Source organism: Vicia villosa, unplaced genomic scaffold, assembly GCF_029867415.1.
Source record: "Vicia villosa cultivar HV-30 ecotype Madison, WI unplaced genomic scaffold, Vvil1.0 ctg.000643F_1_1, whole genome shotgun sequence".
Classification (NCBI taxonomy): Eukaryota; Viridiplantae; Streptophyta; class Magnoliopsida; order Fabales; family Fabaceae; genus Vicia; species Vicia villosa.
The window spans coordinates 746,374-766,370 of record NW_026705287.1 but is presented as its reverse complement, the minus strand read 5'-3'; the positions used below and the strand labels follow the sequence as shown (position 1 = coordinate 766,370).

At 36.2% G+C, this 19,997-nt stretch overlaps 2 protein-coding genes across 2 annotated transcripts; both read left to right on the top strand.

Moving 5' to 3' along the window:
- On the top strand, positions 1-753 carry LOC131630092 (uncharacterized). Its single transcript, XM_058900889.1, has one exon. It carries the CDS (start codon positions 1-3, stop codon positions 751-753), a length of 753 nt encoding a protein of 250 aa, XP_058756872.1.
- Positions 754-5,479: 4,726 nt separating this feature from the next.
- Positions 5,480-14,887, top strand: LOC131630091 (uncharacterized). The gene is made up of 2 exons (XM_058900887.1): positions 5,480-5,579; positions 14,271-14,887. The coding sequence occupies exons 1-2, from the start codon at positions 5,480-5,482 to the stop codon at positions 14,885-14,887; spliced, it is 717 nt and encodes a 238-aa protein (XP_058756870.1).
- The last annotated feature ends 5,110 nt before the right edge of the window (positions 14,888-19,997 follow it).

Sequence of the window (19,997 nt, the reverse complement as noted above, 5' to 3'; positions counted from 1 at the left end):
ATGGCAAATTTGCTAAACATGTTCTTTTCAATAATGCTTATCGAAGTATCTCTTTTAGCATTGTTGATGGGAAATTCCAAAGCAACTCGTCGCTTTATTGGTATTAAGGATCATATTGATCACCAAGTTTCATTACAAACGAGGAGTGTTCATCGCATTGCAAGATTGAGTCCAGAAGGACCTAATCCACACCACGACAATTCCTTACAGCCAAAAAGTGATCATCACATTGCAAAATTGAGTCCAGGAGGTCCCGATCCACATCACCATCTTTCCTTACAAACGAGGAATGTTCATCACATTGCAAGATTGAGTCCAGAAGGTCCAGATCCACACCACCATGTTTCCTTTCCAACGGGGAATGTTCATCACATTGAAAGATTGAGTCCAGGAGGTCCAGATTCACACCACCATGATTTCTTGCAAACTAGAAATGTTCATGAAATTGCAAGATTGAGTCCAGGAGGTCCTAATCCACACCATGACAATTCCTTAAATCCAACGAGTGTCGATCACATTGCAAAATTAAATCCAGGAGGTCCCGATCCACATCACCATCTTTCCTTACAAACGAGGAATGTTCATCACATTGCAAGATTGAGTCCAGAAGGTCCAGATCCACACCACCATGTTTCCTTACAAACGGGGAATGTTCATCGCATTGAAAGATTGAGTCCAGGAGGTCCAGATTCACACCACCATGATTTCTTGAAAACTAGAAATGTTCATGGAATTGCAAGATTGAGTCCATGAGGTCCTAATCCACACCACGATAATTCCTTACATCCAACGAGTGTCCATCTGACTGCAAAATTAAGTCTAAGAGGTCACAATCCAAACTACCCGACTTAGAAAAATCATTGCATTGTGTGAGATATTGGATCGAACTCTAGTATTGTCGAAGGGTAGCTTCTTGGTTCGACAGTTCGACAGAGTTAAGCATGAAGTCGAAGGATTGTTCACATGCTGGTGTCGAAGTGTGCGTGCTGTAGTCGAAGATGGGTCTAGCATGCAGATGTCGAAGATGCTAGAGTTGTTAGCATGTTAAATTAGGTTTTAGTGTTTAAACCCTAATTTGTTAAGTTAGCTTGTGTATTAAGTTGGCTTGTGTAATGGGCCTTGCTGAAAAAGCCCATTAGTTAGTATGTTAGGTTTTATTATAAATAGCATACTAGTCTCTCATCATTGCTAAGCTGCAAATCCTAATTTAGGGTGAGAGAGGTTATTTGTTATTCTTGTAAACTTGTAATCTTGTTTTAAGAGAAAGTAAAAGAATAACGGTTATAACCAATTATTGTGTTCTTCTTCTCCCCTATAATTCCCTATTATACTTTGTTATTGGTATCGTTTTTCACAACACATTGCATGATTGAGACTAGAGAGTCCCAATTTACACCACCACCATATTTAACATTAAGTTATCGTTCACTCGACAACTTATCTTCTAATGTATTTTGTGATTTCTGAATTAAGGAGAGTGAGAGAGAATAAACTATATTCAAATAAAAGAGAGATAAATAGATTGGAGATGGTAATTGTTACTTTTAATTATATATAAAACTTTATAGTGCGTATATTTACCTGTCACAATTATGTTTTGAATAAAGCACTAAGGCTTGTCCCATAGTGAATAAAATTTACCAAGTAATTATTATTTTGTGAACTAATATGTACATATTATTTTACTTAATTTTACTTCGAAGAGAATATTAGGGGAACGAAAAATATAGACTACACTAGTGGAATATAAATAAAACATAGACCACACAAGTTGAATGCTCTAAATTTCTTTGAAAATTAATTCATAAAAGGACTGTAACACGATGTTTATTATATGAAAGGTACATACTAAATTAAACTAGTCACTTGACAGGACTTTATTAAATATTGTAAATTTTATATATTATTTTTTTTCAAATTTATCATCTTGCCACACTTTATTCTATTTTCCATTCAACAAGATTTTTTAATCCAAATATTATTTAAAAATATTCAGCTAGTTATCTACCTTGAAATGAAATTTATGAATTTATTCCACGTCATTTATTTTTTTTTGACTTAAATACTATGATTTTAAATATTCAATATGTAACAATCCAAACAAGATAAGTCTATAATTATCCCCTTCGGACGGTTAATACGGGTATTGAAACATAGTACAATAGTATACACATTACACGAGTACAAATTTTCGCATACTTAAACATATAGTAAGTCTCATATTTAGGCAATATCACCTCATTCGAGAGATAATATATATATGAGATGTGAAGATATTCAGAGTATGATGGCCATACTAGATGTAAGGGTATTAGGTGTATGCCTGATGGGATCTAGTGCTAGTGGGAGATTGACGGTGTAAGCCCTAGTTTCCAATAGTTTTTGTACTTGTATCAAATCATATATTAATAATAAAAGACATTTCTTTATTATGTTTGTTTTTCCAAAATAATAAAGTCCCTAGAATAGCTATTCTGTTTAATGAAATGTTAAGTGCGACATAATCATGAGAACCCATGAAACATAAGGACAGTATTCTCAAATTATCTCTAGTCGTGCTTTACTGTGAAGTCGGAAAACATTAAATCATTGAGACTATTGTATGGATAGACTAAAGATCAGATCTCATGGATTATGGATAAAGAGTAATCAAGTCTTCACATAGGTATGAATATTAGGAGTAATATTTATACTGGATTGACCCGCTAAGAGAATTCTACATAGAAATTTATGCAAAGTGTCATAAGTTATTCTCATTGAGATAGTGGTGTATACAACCCTTCGACCTAAATCCACTACGAACCATATATAGATGTAGGAGTCGAGTATTTTTTTATTGATCAAATATTAACCGTAATTGGATGGCCGTTAAGATAGTTCACGGGCACTCCACAAATCATGCTAAGGGACATGAGTGACCTAGATAGAACTTTCTCATCCCGCGTAATAGAATAAATGTCTAAGGGCCCAATATTGAATTGGACAAGGGTGACATGGTCTATGCCCTGTGTTCAATATAGACATGAGTGCAAAAGGGTAATTTTTTACACAAACATTATCACGAAAGGTTTTGTTAGATCACATGATAATTTTGTGACTTGGGTAGCAATGATGTGTAGCTAGATACCCCTCACTATTTAAGATAAATTCATGATAGGTTGGGGTTTACTAAGTTGAATTTATTTCTTTTCTTGATTACAAATCATGAATTGATTGTTGATTTTTATGAATGCGTGCGAAATTATGATGCATCTACTGTGTGATATGTTGTCGTGTTCACTTTATGTTAGTACATGACTTAAATGGATTCAGATTTGAGAAAACATGAAAAACTAGCAAATTTTTTAGTTTTAACCTACCTATAACTGGTTACTCTCTGCCAGTAAGCGGTTACCACCCTTGGTGGATTTAATTTGAAATTCATATATTGGATAACTAATTAAGATAGTTAAATCATGAACCATGATGATGCTTTGATAATTTTTTAGTAAGTTAAAAAAAGATAATACATTTGGTGAGAAAACCCTAGGGTGATATAAATCCCATCGTATTGAGTTATTCGGAAACACAACCATACTCCTAGTTGGTATGTGTTTTGAATGTTAGGTTTCAATGGAAACCAACCATGTAAAATTTTGGGGGGTATCGAGGCTCTTTATGGATGCCTAAGATTTTGTTACCAATAATGGGAGTATGGTCCATATGAAGGTTGTAGTCTCTGAGCGGTGTCCGGAATTATGTGAAAAGTGTTGGTGGGAGAAATACATTATTTGTGTACTAGGGAGTCTGTGATCTGTGCCCAAACTTATGTGAAGAGTTGTGGCCCAAGAAAGATGTCCCACGTAACTATCCATATCCAGAGGTAGACATGGGTCGTTTGACCCGAGTGTTGATATTCACACACCATATGAGATCAATTGGATCTCGATCCACGTTCTTTTATGATTGTAGAATATGGAAGGTTCAGAAAGAAACATTATTAATAGAGTAGAACATGAGAGCACCATGACCAAGAAGACATACGGTGTAGTTAGAACTGCACTGAAATAGTTATATCTCACCCTATGTTTAATATTTGTGGTAATTAGGTGAATTACTGATGAAAAGGAAAGATGACATGAAGGATTGAAAGATCTTGTTATCTATTTTTTTTTGTCTAGCCTATTCTAGTATTTTATTCCATGATTTATGTTGTATATGTACTATGATTGTATCTTTTATCATACATGTATTGGATGTCATCTAGACACTTTTGGTTGTACTCAGTACCAGATATAAAATGTCGAATAATACCATTCTATACGCATTTTATTCGGGGTATTACACTTTGAATAATAAATATAAAGTGATAATTCTTATATTCACTTGTCACAATTACATTTTGAAAGTATCACCAATTCTCTCTGTAGTAAATATAACTTTCCATGTAATCAATTATTATATGAACTATCCCATATTTGCTTGTCATAAAAATTTATATTAAGAGGAATGAGGGGATCAAAATACATGGACTACCAATGCGGTAAATAAAAAAGACATATACCATAAGAGTTGATAGCTTTGAAAAGGAATATATCTCTCGGAATAAAAGTACTCGAGGAGTCTTACATAGATTTATTTTAAGAAAGTGAGCTAACGATAGAAGCCATTTGGATTAGAAGATGATTATACCTTTCGAGAGGTAATTTTGGGAAACGGGTTGTCTACAACTCACTTGATTTTTGAATGAGAAGGGGCAATTTGAGAACTCTACAACTAAATTGAATTTAAATTGTTTAGAATAGATGAATCCATCATAACTGATTAGGTTTTAGAATTTAAAGTTTCTTTTACACTTAGTGCCAAAAAAATAGTCCATATAGTTCACCAAACATAATATGTAAGTTTATTTTATATACAACTATATTTATTGAAAAGAGTAAAGGAGTTAGTTTTTATATATTTTACTATATTTAATTAATTGTAATATATTTTTCCAAAAGTATAAGGAAATGCCCCATCTGGTGATTGAAATTGAAAATTTCAAAATATTTTTTTATATATCGTTTATCAATCTATATATATATATATATATATATATATATATATATATATATATATATATATATATATATATATATATATATATATATATATATATATATATATATATATATATTATGTTCGAATAAGAAGGTTTTCCCAACAATAGTGTGATTGTTGAGAAATTAAGTAATTTATTACTCATACTTAATAATTTTTTGCCAAATAGATAACAAATAGTTCTATGTTAAAGTAATAGTTTTATTTTCAAAACAATAATTAAGTTGTTGAGTAAAAATTACTTGTTATAGACATTCAAATTAATGTTTGCAATTAGCATGCCGTTCAAACAAAAAAACTGTTGCTCATATATATAATTTATATTTTCTCATTATGTTTTCCTAATACATTTTGTGTGTTTCTGTGTATCAACATTGTAGTCTTTAATATTTTAGCGATGGCAAATTTGCTAAACATGTTCTTTTCAATAATGCTTATCGAAGTATCTCTTTTAGCATTGTTGATGGGAAATTCCAAAGCAACTCATCGCTTTATTGGTATTAAGGATCATATTGATCACCAAGTTTCCTTATGTAACACCCATATATAAAAACATACATCAAAGCATATAATTATATATGAATCCAAGTATTTGGTACTGAAATACCAATAAGTACCTAGTCAACACATTATACATATTAATGCCCTAATACAAATATTCTACACAATGGCATAATACATACAAGATGTTCAAAAAGAAAATACTAAGAACTAGATCAAACAATGATCTCAAAAGAACTCCACAACGGAAGTTTCGCCATAACCAAAAGAAGCATAAGGAATAAGGAAATCAAATTGCTTTCTCCTTACTCTTCGCGGAACCTGTAGTACCTGAAATCAATATATAATGGGGTGAGATACAAAATCTCAGTGAGTTCCCTATCCTATGGATCCTCTCGGCTTTACAAGGTTCTAACCTATAAGTCTCAAGTCATAAAAGGAACTAGACCTTGAGTTCTCATGCTAACATTATATGGAATCATACTTAGAGTCCATCAACTCAAACACAAGATTACTAATCGGAAACCAATACCAAGGCATCCCTATATTCCCGCCCCTTCTACGTCTAGGAGGTGGCACGAGTCATGGATCCTTTGGAAAATCTTGACATACGAAATGGATTCGGATTCATGAGCCTTCCCCCATGAATCGTCACTTCACATGGCCCGTACACCATCACAAGTCTCTACCCGTAGGTTCCATTCGTACACAAAAGCGGGAATCAAACCTGCCAAGATTATTTGTGCCATATAATGTCTCATCCTAGGTTTTCCTTGTTAAGTTACACATACCTAACAAATCCTAGTTTTCCTCACTTATCCTTTATTCACATAACAATGAAGTTATTCAAACCTCTTTGATATAAACATATATAACCAGGGCATACCAATCCACCTGCAATGGAACTCAACCAACAATTATCATCATTGTCCGTAAACAATGGCAATTTATCACAAATATAGAGTACACAAGCATCATACCAAAAGCATAGCGTTCATATGATTCCGAACGATAAACAACCCAAGTAATCAAGCAATTCCCGAATCTCGATTAAATAATTCTCCTTTTGTTCCCAAAACATACACTACTAGAAAGTACACGCTTCTAGCCTACCACTGCTTCGAACGGCGATTAAAACAGAGTTACGGTTCAAAAGTTATGATCGAAACAATTTATCTCATTAAACTAAATTTTGTTAAGAAAAGGCTTCAGTTCGCGCCGCTAACAGTTGTTCGCGCCGCCAACCTCAGGCAGTGGCAAACCTCACAAAATTCTCATAGTGTTCGCGCCGCGAACCCTTGTACGCGCTGCGTACTGATGACAGAACAAAACCCCAAACTTCTTCTGCATGGTTCGCGCCGCTAGCTATAGTTCGCACCGCGAAGCGCGCGAAAACAGAATTTCCAGCTCTGTTTTCATGCTTCCTCCCATGGTTCAATCCAACCATTTCCACATCTAAACCTGTTCCATACCACACTAAAGCCTAGAAACAACATACACATGGTACACTTGTGATATACAACACTCAATCATGAACATTCAAGATTTGATTCAAAACCTAGGTTTTTCTATAGAAAACCCCAAATGCAAAACTTATGATTTTCATCCATAAATCAAAAGCTATAAGTTTCTAACTAGAACCCACCTCGATTACAAGTCGTTGATGTTGAAGATGAGTCGATTCGACGGAGAAATGATGAAGATCCAAGCTTTTTCTTCTTTTCTCCTCTTGCTCTTCCTTCTCTCTACTTCTTCTCTCTATCTTTCTCTTCTTGTTACCAAATGAAGAAGAAAAGCAAAAGGAAAAGATATAAGAAAATATCTTAAGTTACACTACTAACTCAAAGTCCAAAAGTATCTCTAATGTACCAATTAATAAAACCTCAGTGTCAGCTGATAACATTAGAGCACTTAATTTAATACGGGGTATTACATCCTCCCCCCCCCTAAATAGAAATTCGTCCTCGAATTTAAGAATTACCTGAAAAGGTGAGGGTAAGCATCCGCATTTCCGATTCAAGCTCCCATGTAGCATCACCCGGATGTGTCGCATCCCACTGAACCTTAACAAGAGGAATCTCCTTGTTTCGTAACACTTTAGTCTCTCTTCCCATGATGCGGCTCGGTAAGAGTTCAAAAGTCAAGTCTGATTCTATCTCAATTGCATCTGGTAATACCGGCTGAAAATGATCGGGAATAAACTTCCGCAGTTGAGACACGTGGAAAACATAATGCATTTCTGATAGAGAAGGTGGTAAGGCTAAACGGTAAGCTACTTCACCAATCCTCTCTAGAATCTCATACGGTCCCACGTATCTCGGACTTAACTTCCTCGACTTAAACGGTCCTTTCAACCTCAACCTCGGAGTAACCTTCAAGAATACATGGTCACCTTCCATAAACTCCAAAGGCCTCCTACGGTTATCCGCATAACTCTTCTGACGATCTTGTGCTTGCTTAACCTTCTCACGAATCATTCTAATCTTGTCCGTGGTCTCTTGAATAATTTCGGGCCCCAAAATTCTATCCTCACCAACTTCTGACCAACACAACGGTGTTCTACATTTTCTCCCATACAATGCCTCATAAGGTGCCATACCGATACTCGCGTGATAACTGTTATTGTATGCAAATTCAATCAATGGCAAAAGCTCCTTCCAATTTCCTCTACTTCCAAGCACACAAGCTCTTAACATATCTTCCAAGGTTTGTATCGTTCGCTCCGTTTGACCATCCGTTTGAGGGTGGTTCGACGTGCTCAAACATAATTTAGATCCCATCGCTTGTTGAAAAGCTCTCCATAACCTCGAAGTGAACTTTGGATCTCTATCCGACACAATGCTAGAGGGTACACCGTGCAACTTCACAATTTCTGCGACAAATAACCGTGCAAGATGACTTGCCTTGTAAGTAGTCTTCACGGCTAAGAAATGTGCAGATTTCGTCAACCGATCTACAATCACCCAAATAGAATCATATCCACCTTGAGTACGAGGTAAACTAACCGCAAAATCCATTGAAATACTATCCCACTTCCATATTGGAATCTCTAGTGGTTGTAACAATCCACCTGGTCTTTGATGTTCAATCTTTACTTGTTGGCATACAGCACACTCCGATACGTACACCGCGACATCTCTTTTCATTCTGGACCACCAATAATCTCTTTTCAAATCTTGATACATTTTTGAAGAACCCGAATGTATAGTGAAAGAACCCTTGTGAGCTTCATCCAAAATCCTTCTTTTCAATAACGCATCGTCCGGAACACAAATCCTCTGATTAAACATAATCACTCCATCCGTAGCTCGAGTAAACCCTGGTTGAACCAACACCTCTTGTAACTTAGCATCTGACACTTGTGCTTGTTGAATGTCATTTCTCAAAATAGAATTAACATTCAAGTTTCCCATCAATACTCCATTTTGGGTCCAAACAAATTGAAGGTTGAGATCTCGAAATTTTTCCAATAATGCATACTCTAACATCATCAATTCGGCCCTCTTTAACACCTTCCGACTCAAAGCATCCGCCACTTTATTTGCCTTGCCTGGATGATACTTCAAATCAAAATCATAATCCTTCAAGTATTCCATCCACCGCCTCTGGCGCATATTCAACTCTTTTTGATCGAATAGGTACTTTAAACTCTTGTGGTCACTGAACATTTCGAAATGAACTCCATACAAGTAATGACGCCACACCTTTAGGGTAAAAACAACCGCAGCCAATGCTAAATCATGAGTTGGATAATTCTCTTCGTGAACCTTTAACTGTCGAGATGTGTAAGCTACCACCTGACCATTCTGCATCAATACACCTCCTAATCCTTTCTTGGAAGCATCGCAAAATACTTCATAGGACTTATTTGGATCAGGAACGATTAAAACAGGAGCAGTCGTCAATCTTTCCTTCAAGCCCATGAAACTCTGTTCACACCCCGAATCCCAATCATAAGGACACTCCTTTCGGGTAAGTCTAGTCATTGGTAAGGCCAATTGAGAAAACCCTTTTATAAATCTTCTGTAGTAGCCGGATAAGCCCAAGAAACTTCGGACTTCCGAGACATTACTCGGTCTCTCCCAATTAATTACCGCTTCAATTTTTGACGGGTCCACTGCCACACCTCCTTGAGATATGACATGACCAAGAAATCTTACCTCCGTCATCCAAAACTCACACTTGCTTAACTTAGCAAACAATTGATTTTCTAGCAATACCGACAGAACAATCCTCAGGTGTTCTTCGTGCTCTTGTGGAGTACGAGAATAAATAAGAATGTCATCAATAAAGACTACCACAAATTGATCTAAGTAAGGCTGGAATATCCGATTCATATAATCCATGAAAACAGCTGGAGCATTCGTAACACCGAAAGGCATTACCAAGAATTCATAATGACCATAACGGGTTCTAAATGCAGTCTTTGGCACATCTGAGCTCTTCACATGGATTTGGTGATACCCTGACCGCAAATCAATCTTCGAGAACACACAGGCTCCTTTCAATTGATCTAACAAGTCGTTTATCCTTGGCAAAGGGTATTTGTTCTTGATGGTGGCCTTATTCAACCGACGGTAATCAATACACAGCCTCATCCCACCATCCTTCTTCTTTACTAACAACACTGGAGCTCCCCACGGTGAGACACTAGGTCGCACAAAATGTTTAGCCATTAGCTCCTCCAATTGCCCTTTCAATTCTCTTAATTCAAGCGGTGCCATCCGATACGGAGAAACGGATATAGGAGCCGTTCCCGGTATCAGGTCAATAGAGAATTCCACTTCCCTTTCCGGAGGAAGAGAAGTGACATCCTCGGGAAAAACATCAGGAAATTCTCTAACAACAGCAATTTGCGAAACCTCTAACTTGTCACCCGACTCCTCAGTGAGAACCAACAGAACAGACTTCTCTTTCTCAAACAAGAAATTAATCATACCTACCGTACCTTCTAGTATAGTAGTCAACACATCCTTCGGAGTAGCTTCTTCAGATGGAATAATGATTAACTTCTCTTCACACCCAATGAATACCGAATTAGCAGAAAGCCAATCCATTCCCAAAACAACATCTACCTTCTTAAGTGGTAAGCAAACAAGATCAATCTGGAAATTCCTACCACCCACAGATAACACACAATTCTCACACACCAACGGTGTTTCGACCATCTCATCCATAACAGTAGTAACCGCCATAGGAGGAAATAAAGGAGTAGCTTGCAACCCAAGTCGCTTCATACATTGCAATGACACAAAAGAGTGTGTTGCTCCACAATCAAATAGCACAAAACAAGAATGCCCATTAATGAAACACGTACCCGCAATCAAAGAGTTATCACTCTTGGTCTTCTTAGCATCCAAGGTGTAAACTCTACCAGTACCCCTTCCTTGTACTTGATTCCTATTCTGAGGACAATTCCTAGCCATATGCCCTTCTTGCTGACAATGAAAACATTTCACCCCTTCAAAGCTACACCTTCCAAGGTGATTCTTACCACAGCTACGACACACCGGAGGTGCACTAGACCGAGAACCTTGCACTTGCTTCCCTTTGAAAGCTTGTGGCCTAGGTCTAAATTGTTGGCTTGGCCTTCCCCTCTCATGTTGATTCTTCTTCTTCAAATCTTCCTCAGCTTGAACTTTCTTCAAACTGGTCTCAGCCACATAACATTATCGCAACAACTCCGTATAAGTAGTGAACTCCCTCTGGGACACACTATGTGAGATATCAACCCTTAAACCAAACAGAAACTGGTCCACCTTCCAACTCTCATCAGGAGCATACGCGGCCTGCCTAGAGTAAGCAGCCAAAATTTCAAACTTCTCTGCATAAGTAGCCACTGACATATTCTCTTGCCTTAACTGTTGGAACTCCAACTCCTTCTTAGTCCTCAGTGAACTAGGAAAGTATTTCTCCATAAAAGTGGTCTTGAAATTTTCCCATTCCTTAGGTACTTCCTGAGTAGTCATCAAAGCAGAAGCACCCTTCCACCATCTCATAGCTGGACCCTTCAGCGAATGAGAAGCAAACACCACCTTGTTCTCTTCACTACAATGCACGATCTCAAAAATTCCTTCCACATTGGCTACCCACTCATGCGATTTTATAGGATCTAATCCACCATGAAATTCCGGAGGATTCATGCGAATGAAATCCCTATAAGTCCCACCTACAGCTTCGGGCACAACCACTGGAACATTATGACCGCCATTCATCTGTTGCATCATCTGCAGCATGAACTGATTCTGCTGTTGTTGCATCTGTTGCATGAACTGGGGCCATGGAACATTCGCACCGCCATCCGGTGGATTCACTTGTGGAGGTCGTGTGGGGGGTCGACCACGAGTCCTGCGTCCGTCCGCCATGTTCCTGGAGGTCATCAAAATGGGATTAAGTTGATCAGGCTCAATACCATAGTCATAACACAACAAAATTCATGGGAACACAACACATCTTGGACAGAAGAAGCACTTATAATATCTCATGGCTAGGTCGAGGATACGACCTGCTCTGATACCAACTGTAACACCCATATATAAAAACATACATCAAAGCATATAATTATATATGAATCCAAGTATTTGGTACTGAAATACCAATAAGTTCCTAGTCAACACATTATACATATTAATGCCCTAATACAAATATTCTACACAATGGCATAATACATACAAGATGTTCAAAAAGAAAATACTAAGAACTAGATCAAACAATGATCTCAAAAGAACTCCACAACGGAAGCTTCGCCATAACCAAAAGAAGCATAAGGAATAAGGAAATCAAACTGCTTTCTCCTTACCCTTCGCGGAACCTGTAGTACCTGAAATCAATATATAATGGGGTGAGATACAAAATCTCAGTGAGTTCCTTATCCTATGGATCCTCTCGGCTTTACAAGGTTCTAACCTATAAGTCTCAAGTCATAAAAGGAACTAGACCTTGAGTTCTCATGCTAACATTATATGGAACCATACTTAGAGTCCAACAACTCAAACACAAGATTACTAATCGGAAACCAATACCAAGGCATCCCTATATTCCCGACCCCTTCTACGTCTAGGAGGTGGCACGAGTCATGGATCCTTTGGAAAATCTTGACATACGAAATGGATTCGGATTCATGAGCCTTCCCCCATGAATCGTCACTTCACATGGCCCGTACACCATAATAAGTCTCTACCCGTAGGTTCCATTCGTACACAAAAGCGGGAATCAAACCTGCCAAGACTATTTGTGCCTCTCTGCACGAAGAATGCCTGTTAGCATTCAAAAGAAAATAAAGAAATAAAGAATACAATGGTTCCGATTAATACATCATACAATGGTGATCGCTCACGCAAACCACTAGGCCTGTTAGCCTTTCCTCAGAAAATTCAAGTACACGTATGTTCCATATAATGTCTCATCCTAGGTTTTCCTTGTTAAGTTACACATACCTAACAAATCCTAGTTTTCCTCACTTATCCTTTATTCACATAACAATGAAGTTATTCAAACCTCTTTGATATAAACATATATAACAAGGGCATACCAATCCACCTGCAATGGAACTCAACCAACAATTATCATCATTGTCCGTAAACAATGGCAATTTATCACAAATATAGAGTACACAAGCATCATACCAAAAGCATAGCGTTCACATGATTCCGAACGATAAACAACCCAAGTAATCAAGCAATTCCCGACTCTCGATTAAATAATTCTCCTTTTGTTCCCAAAACATACACTACTAGAAAGTACACGCTTCTAGCCTACCACTGCTTCGAACGGCGATTAAAACAGAGTTACGGTTCAAAAGTTATGATCGAAACAATTTATCTCATTAAACTAAATTTTGTTAAGAAAAGGCTTCAGTTCGCGCCGCTAACAGTTGTTCGCGCCGCCAACCTCAGGCAGTGGCAAACCTCACAAAATTCTCATAGTGTTCGCGCCGCGAACCCTTGTACGCGCCGCGTACTGATGACAGAACCAAACCCCAAACTTCTTCTGCATGGTTCGCGCCGCTACCTATAGTTCGCGCCGCGAAAACAGAATTTCCAGCTCTGTTTTCATGCTTCCTCCCATGGTTCAATCCAACCATTTCCACATCTAAACCTGTTCCAGACCACACTAAAGCCTAGAAACAACATACACATGGTACACTTGTGATATACAACACTCAATCATGAACATTCAAGATTTGATTCAAAACCTAGGTTTTTCTATAGAAAACCCCAAATGCAAAACTTATGATTTTCATCCATAAATCAAAAGCTATAAGTTTCTAACTAGAACCCACCTCGATTACAAGTCGTTGATGTTGAAGATGAGTCGATTCGGCGGAGAAATGATGAAGATCCAAGCTTTTTCTTCTTTTCTCCTCTTGCTCTTCCTTCTCTCTACTTCTTCTCTCTATCTTTCTCTTCTTGTTACCAAATGAAGAAGAAAAGCAAAAGGAAAAGATATAAGAAAATATCTTAAGTTACACTACTAACTCAAAGTCCAAAAGTATCTCTAATGTACCAATTAATAAAACCTCAGTGTCAGCTGATAACATTAGAGCACTTAATTTAATACGGGGTATTACACCTTACAAACGAGGAGTGTTCATCGCATTGCAAGATTGAGTCCAGAAGGACCTAATCCACACCACGACAATTCCTTACAGCCAAAAAGTGATCATCACATTGCAAAATTGAGTCCAGGAGGTCCCGATCCACATCACCATCTTTCCTTACAAACGAGGAATGTTCATCACATTGCAAGATTGAGTCCAGAAGGTCCAGATCCACACCACCATGTTTCCTTACCAACGGGGAATGTTCATCACATTGAAAGATTGAGTCCAGGAGGTCCAGATTCACACCACCATGATTTCTTGCAAACTAGAAATGTTCATGAAATTGCAAGATTGAGTCCAGGAGGTCCTAATCCACACCATGACAATTCCTTAAATCCAACGAGTGTCGATCACATTGCAAAATTGAGTCCAGGAGCTCCCGATCCACATCACCATCTTTCCTTACAAATGAGGAATGTTCATCACATTGCAAGATTGAGTCCAGAAGGTCCAGATCCACACCACCATGTTTCCTTACAAACGGGGAATGTTCATCGCATTGAAAGATTGAGTCCAGGAGGTCCAGATTCACACCACCATGATTTCTTGAAAACTATAAATGTTCATGGAATTGCAAGATTGAGTCCAGGAGGTCCTAATCCACACCACGACAATTCCTTACATCCAACGAGTGTCCATCTCACTGCAAAATTAAGTCTAAGAGGTCATAATCCAAACTACCAGAATTCCTTTCAACCTTAGAAAAATCATTACATTGCATGATTGAGACTAGAGAGTCCCAATTTACACCACCACCATATTTAACATTAAGTTATCGTTCACTCGACAACTTATCTTCTAATGTATTTTGTGATTTCTGAATTAAGGAGAGTGAGAGAGAGAATAAACTATATCTATAATATAAGAAAGTTCTATCTTTTTGAACTTTCTATATGGTGCTGCCAAGTGGCTTAGTCTTAGAGTAGTATTTGTTTCTTCTTGATGCGCCATGTGTCTCATTTGATGATTAATGAAGGTATGTTGTTCCATATTCCACCATTGATGTCTCACATAATTTGCATTAAGTTCGGTTTGTCCATGTATCTTCTATGCTCCATTATTATGTGTTACAAGCAGAACTTAATGAGGACTTTATATGCCTCTTTCCATTCAGCTTCACCATCGGTTATGGTTATGTAATGAAGAGTGGAATGAATAGTTTGTAACTCCTGCATAGTTTTGTTATTTATAGTATTGGTTGGCTACACACTGCTTCTAAAATTGCATATCGCAAACTGTATTTGATTGCACAAATGCGGGAACACACAAAAATTTTCAATTGAATCTGTTTGCCCATCTAAATATGTTGCTACATCAATACTGATCAACTATCAGAATATTTCAGGTTCAACTGCAAATACAAAGCGGCTTTGTACAGAACATCGAAATGTGTTGGCAGCAAGGAATTCTTTTACTTCACCAGTGAAAGATCAGATTCTTTCTTTAGTTTGATGGAAAACTTTGATAAATTCTTTTTAAATTCATTTCTAACTAATTAGCTTCTGAGTATATTTATGAGTTTTTCTTGGTCCCAAAACTGCAGGTCTTGAATCTCTATGTTTGGTTGAGTTATAGGTTGAAAGATTCTTTCACATACCAAGACTTGGCTTCATCTCAAAAAGCCATGTAAGTATTACTTAGTCTATTGCTTTGCCCGTTTTATCGCTAAACCATATATATCAATTTGATTTTATTAGGCTGATTGAAGAATTCCTAGATAGATACGGGCGGCGGAAAACCAATGGCTGAAAGGTTGCCTTTGCGTAAAATGTCAAAGGACAACTATGGGTTTGACAAAAATCTGAACAATTATTAACAATATTGTAAACATGATCTCAATTGTGATGGTGCATTATACACAAATTATACGTTATATCACACCAGTAGCCTTTATGTATTTCAATTCTCGACTTTTATATTATGTGATTTTTAGTTGTTTCTTTCATGTGCGGCTATTCGGCTGTGTTTTTGTTCACGTATGAGCTATTGTTTCAATCCAAGCAAAATTGAATGTTCAAAGAAGAGAAGGTTTGAGTTCTACTGGTGGCAGAATTTTGATGAACCAAAAAGAGCATCTCGACACGAAATCAAATCCGCCTGCTAAGGCAAATGCTCAGAAAAATCTGCATAGGGGTTAGTTGGTGCTTTACTTCAAGATAAAAAAGGATTTGAATAGGTAAGTTCCTAAATTTTATTCTTACTTTATTGTTTGTAAATTTATGTCACCAACATGCCTGACCTTGCATATTTAAGTTGTATGCTTTTTGTTTAAGATGTTCAAGAACCTATGATTTTCTGCATGCTTCATACCTTCTTTCCATTGAGAAGAAAAGGTAGTCTTTATGTTGATAGAAGTAAAAACTAAATGTTATATTGAAAGCATGTCAGATACCTTAAATGTGAATTGTCAAAATAAAAGTTTTATATTCTCAGCATGATTCAGGTTATAATTCATTTCTCTCAAGCAAAGTGAAATGGTTTGGACTATGTCGTTAAATAATAATATTGCAATAAATTAATGTCGTTAAATAAACATTATCTTTCAGCAGGTGAAGTGGGTCTCCGCAGCTTCTGCTTCTCAGTGGAATTGGACCAAGGCCTTATCTTTCTTCATGGGGAATTCCTGTTGCTCATCATTTACGTTATGTGGGTCATTTTCTGTATGATAATCCACGAAACGAAATCACGTTTCTACCGTCGGTTCCACTTGAGCATACTCTCATTGAGGTTGTAGGCATAACTGATTCAGGTGCTTACATTGAAGCTGCTTCTAATGTGGTTCCGTTTTCGACGCTGCAACAAATGGTTTTCATCCGTCCGGCTACTTCTCCGCTTCACTTGACTATCGCGACGCTAATATCGAACATTTCAGGACCGGATTTTGCTGGGTTTCTTCGGCTGGCTGAATCAGATAATAAACCATGTTGCATGGCTGTTGAACCAGAATATTAGGACTGTTGTACACCTGATATATTGAATACTGCAGGTGCTGAATCAGGTAATAATGCTCATAATTGTTGAAATTATGGGGTTCTGCGGAACGTTAGAATGCATTTCTGTTTAGATCAAATTGATATTGGTAAAGGAGAAAATCTATTAGTCATATATTTATAAGATATTTGTAAATCATGTATTAGTAACATATTTGAGTTTAAGATATTTGAGTTTAAGATATTTGATTTTAAGATTTACTTATAAGACATTTGTAAATCCTGTATTAGTAAAGATAATTGTTGATATTTGTAAGATATTCGATTTTACAGGGACGCGGTGATGGCTGTTTCAAACTCCTGTATAAGGGCCTTCACCGTGAGGATCAAATGCGAAACTCTCTTAGTGTAGTAATCTCTTTTCAAATTCCCATCACCTAACTACTTGATTAATTCACTACTCTATTGCAGAAGAAGAATACCTATTCATCTCTTTTCATCTTTCCATCACCTCACTGTTTGATTAATTCACTACTTACATATTGCATTATAATGGTTTTGAATATGTAAGTAGCACTGTGGTGAATGTAAATCAAACTTGCTTTGTTCTTTTTTGGCTTATGCCGAAGAGGACACTGATGCCCACTGACGGACATTTGATGTCGGATTGGACACTAACGAACACATATCAGGTATTTGATCACAAGACACTGGCACTGACACGTTGACATCTGTTCCAGATTGGACACTAACGAAGGCATGTTACGTATCTGATTGAAAGTGTATGTGTTGTTAAGGCAGAAACATGATTTGATTTTTTTTCTTTGTTCTAAAGGTTTGTATGAAATTTGTGCAGAGAAAGAGTGTTTGTGTCGATTACGAAGACTTATGTATCATTTATTGGTAGAAGAAATCTAACTGCAGGTCCTATAATTACTTGGAACGGTAAATCTTCGGACAGAGTATGGTGCACAGCTGATATTATCGAATTATGTATTTATATATGCTACATAACAGTTAACACAAGTTAGTATCTGCATCTGCTTCAATGCTTAAATTACACAAATTCATTATGAATTTGAATAAGATTTATAGTTATGCTTGTGTCTTACTAACCTGCTATAAATTTACAATCATTTTCATTATTTAATGATTTTTATATCAAGAGTCTACTTGCTGTGTATCAGTGTATTTGATAGATCTACTGACATCAACTATGAAAGTAATACACTATTGGATAATTTTTTAGAGTTATAAGTTTAACAGATTCAGCCATCAATTTGTTTTATATTAACTTGATGATCAAGTATGTAAAATGTTGGATGTTTAAATAGTTTTCGAATCATATGAAGCTTTGCGTTGCGGCTTTGATCTACTTAATGAGAACTTTAAATTCAAAGCATTGGACTTTGCCGGAAAAACCGGACTGCTACTGCTGCTAACATATTCGTAAAGTCATCAATTACCAATGCTGCAGAATCGGCAGAGAAGAATGCTGCATTCGAGGTAATGTACTATCCGACGATCGGTGGTTTTGATTTTGTGGTAGGAACTAAGGCTGTGGAGGATGCAAGGAAAATCAATTGGAACCTTGGAATGAGTGTTAATACACTGTAAAAACCAATGATGATAATTCAAAAGGGTGTTCAATTTTATAATAAGGGTCTTAATATGTCTAAGCTTTTGTTTCTTGAAGATAGTATTGGTGAATCTAATCCTTCTTCTTCTAAAAACAGGTTTTTGTCTCATGATGAAAAATAGAGAAGAAAATAGTATTGGTGAACCAATCAATGAATAGCATGAAGAAAAATAGAGAAGAAAATACTGAGGCAACAAAAACAACTATAATAGCACCACCAAAGTAAGTGGCAGGAGAACATCATATTAATAAGAAAAGAGGATGGTTTTTAACCTTTTAGTTTATCAGTCTAATAAAATATCCACATATTTTGACTATGAAACCATTCTTGATTGCAAAAGTATTATCAACATAAAAGTACTTTAAGTAGAGGAACCTATCCAATTATATAGACACAGTAGTTTATGAAAAATTCAATGAAATGAAATGTTTCATACTCTTGAGTGAAAAGAAGAGCAAGAAATAAGAAAGAATAAAACTCACTTTTTCTTATAGAAAATTCTCATCATGTAGGAATCTGTCGTTTTTAAAAAACAATAATATGAAATTAGTTACATTTCAGGTAAGAATTACTCAAATTTATTAGTATTATTTTTGTTATTATCACAAAATATCACACAATAATTTTCAATTTTGATTTTAAAAAAAATATATCATACAAAATTTAAATACCATTATTTTCAATAACTCGCATTTATATGCTTTTAAAGTATTAATGGAGTTATTAAGTTAATCAAATATATTTAATATTTAATTTAAAATATTTTTTATACTAACACGTATATCATATACTCGCTCTAATAGGACCCTAACTCAAATATATTTTATTTTACTAATTATGTGAATTTTATAATAATAAATACTTTATAAATTAAATCAATTACATCAATTTAAACACAAATAATAATAGAATGAACACACAAGTATCCGTACAAACACACAAGTATTCATATCAAAATTCGTACAAACACATGAGTATTAATATTAACGGAAACATGAAATTACTGATCAAGATATTGAATAATAACGGAAACACGAAGTTACAGATCAAAATATTGAATATAAACAAAAACATGAAGTTACTCATCAAAATATTGTATATTAACGGGAACATGAAGTTATTGATCAAACTATTGAACATTAACAAAACATGACATTCAGAAAATTGACCATGACACTGTTGAACTCCTCCTCCATTATCGTACTCACCAACAAACAAAAAATTTACAACAAAAGAAACTGA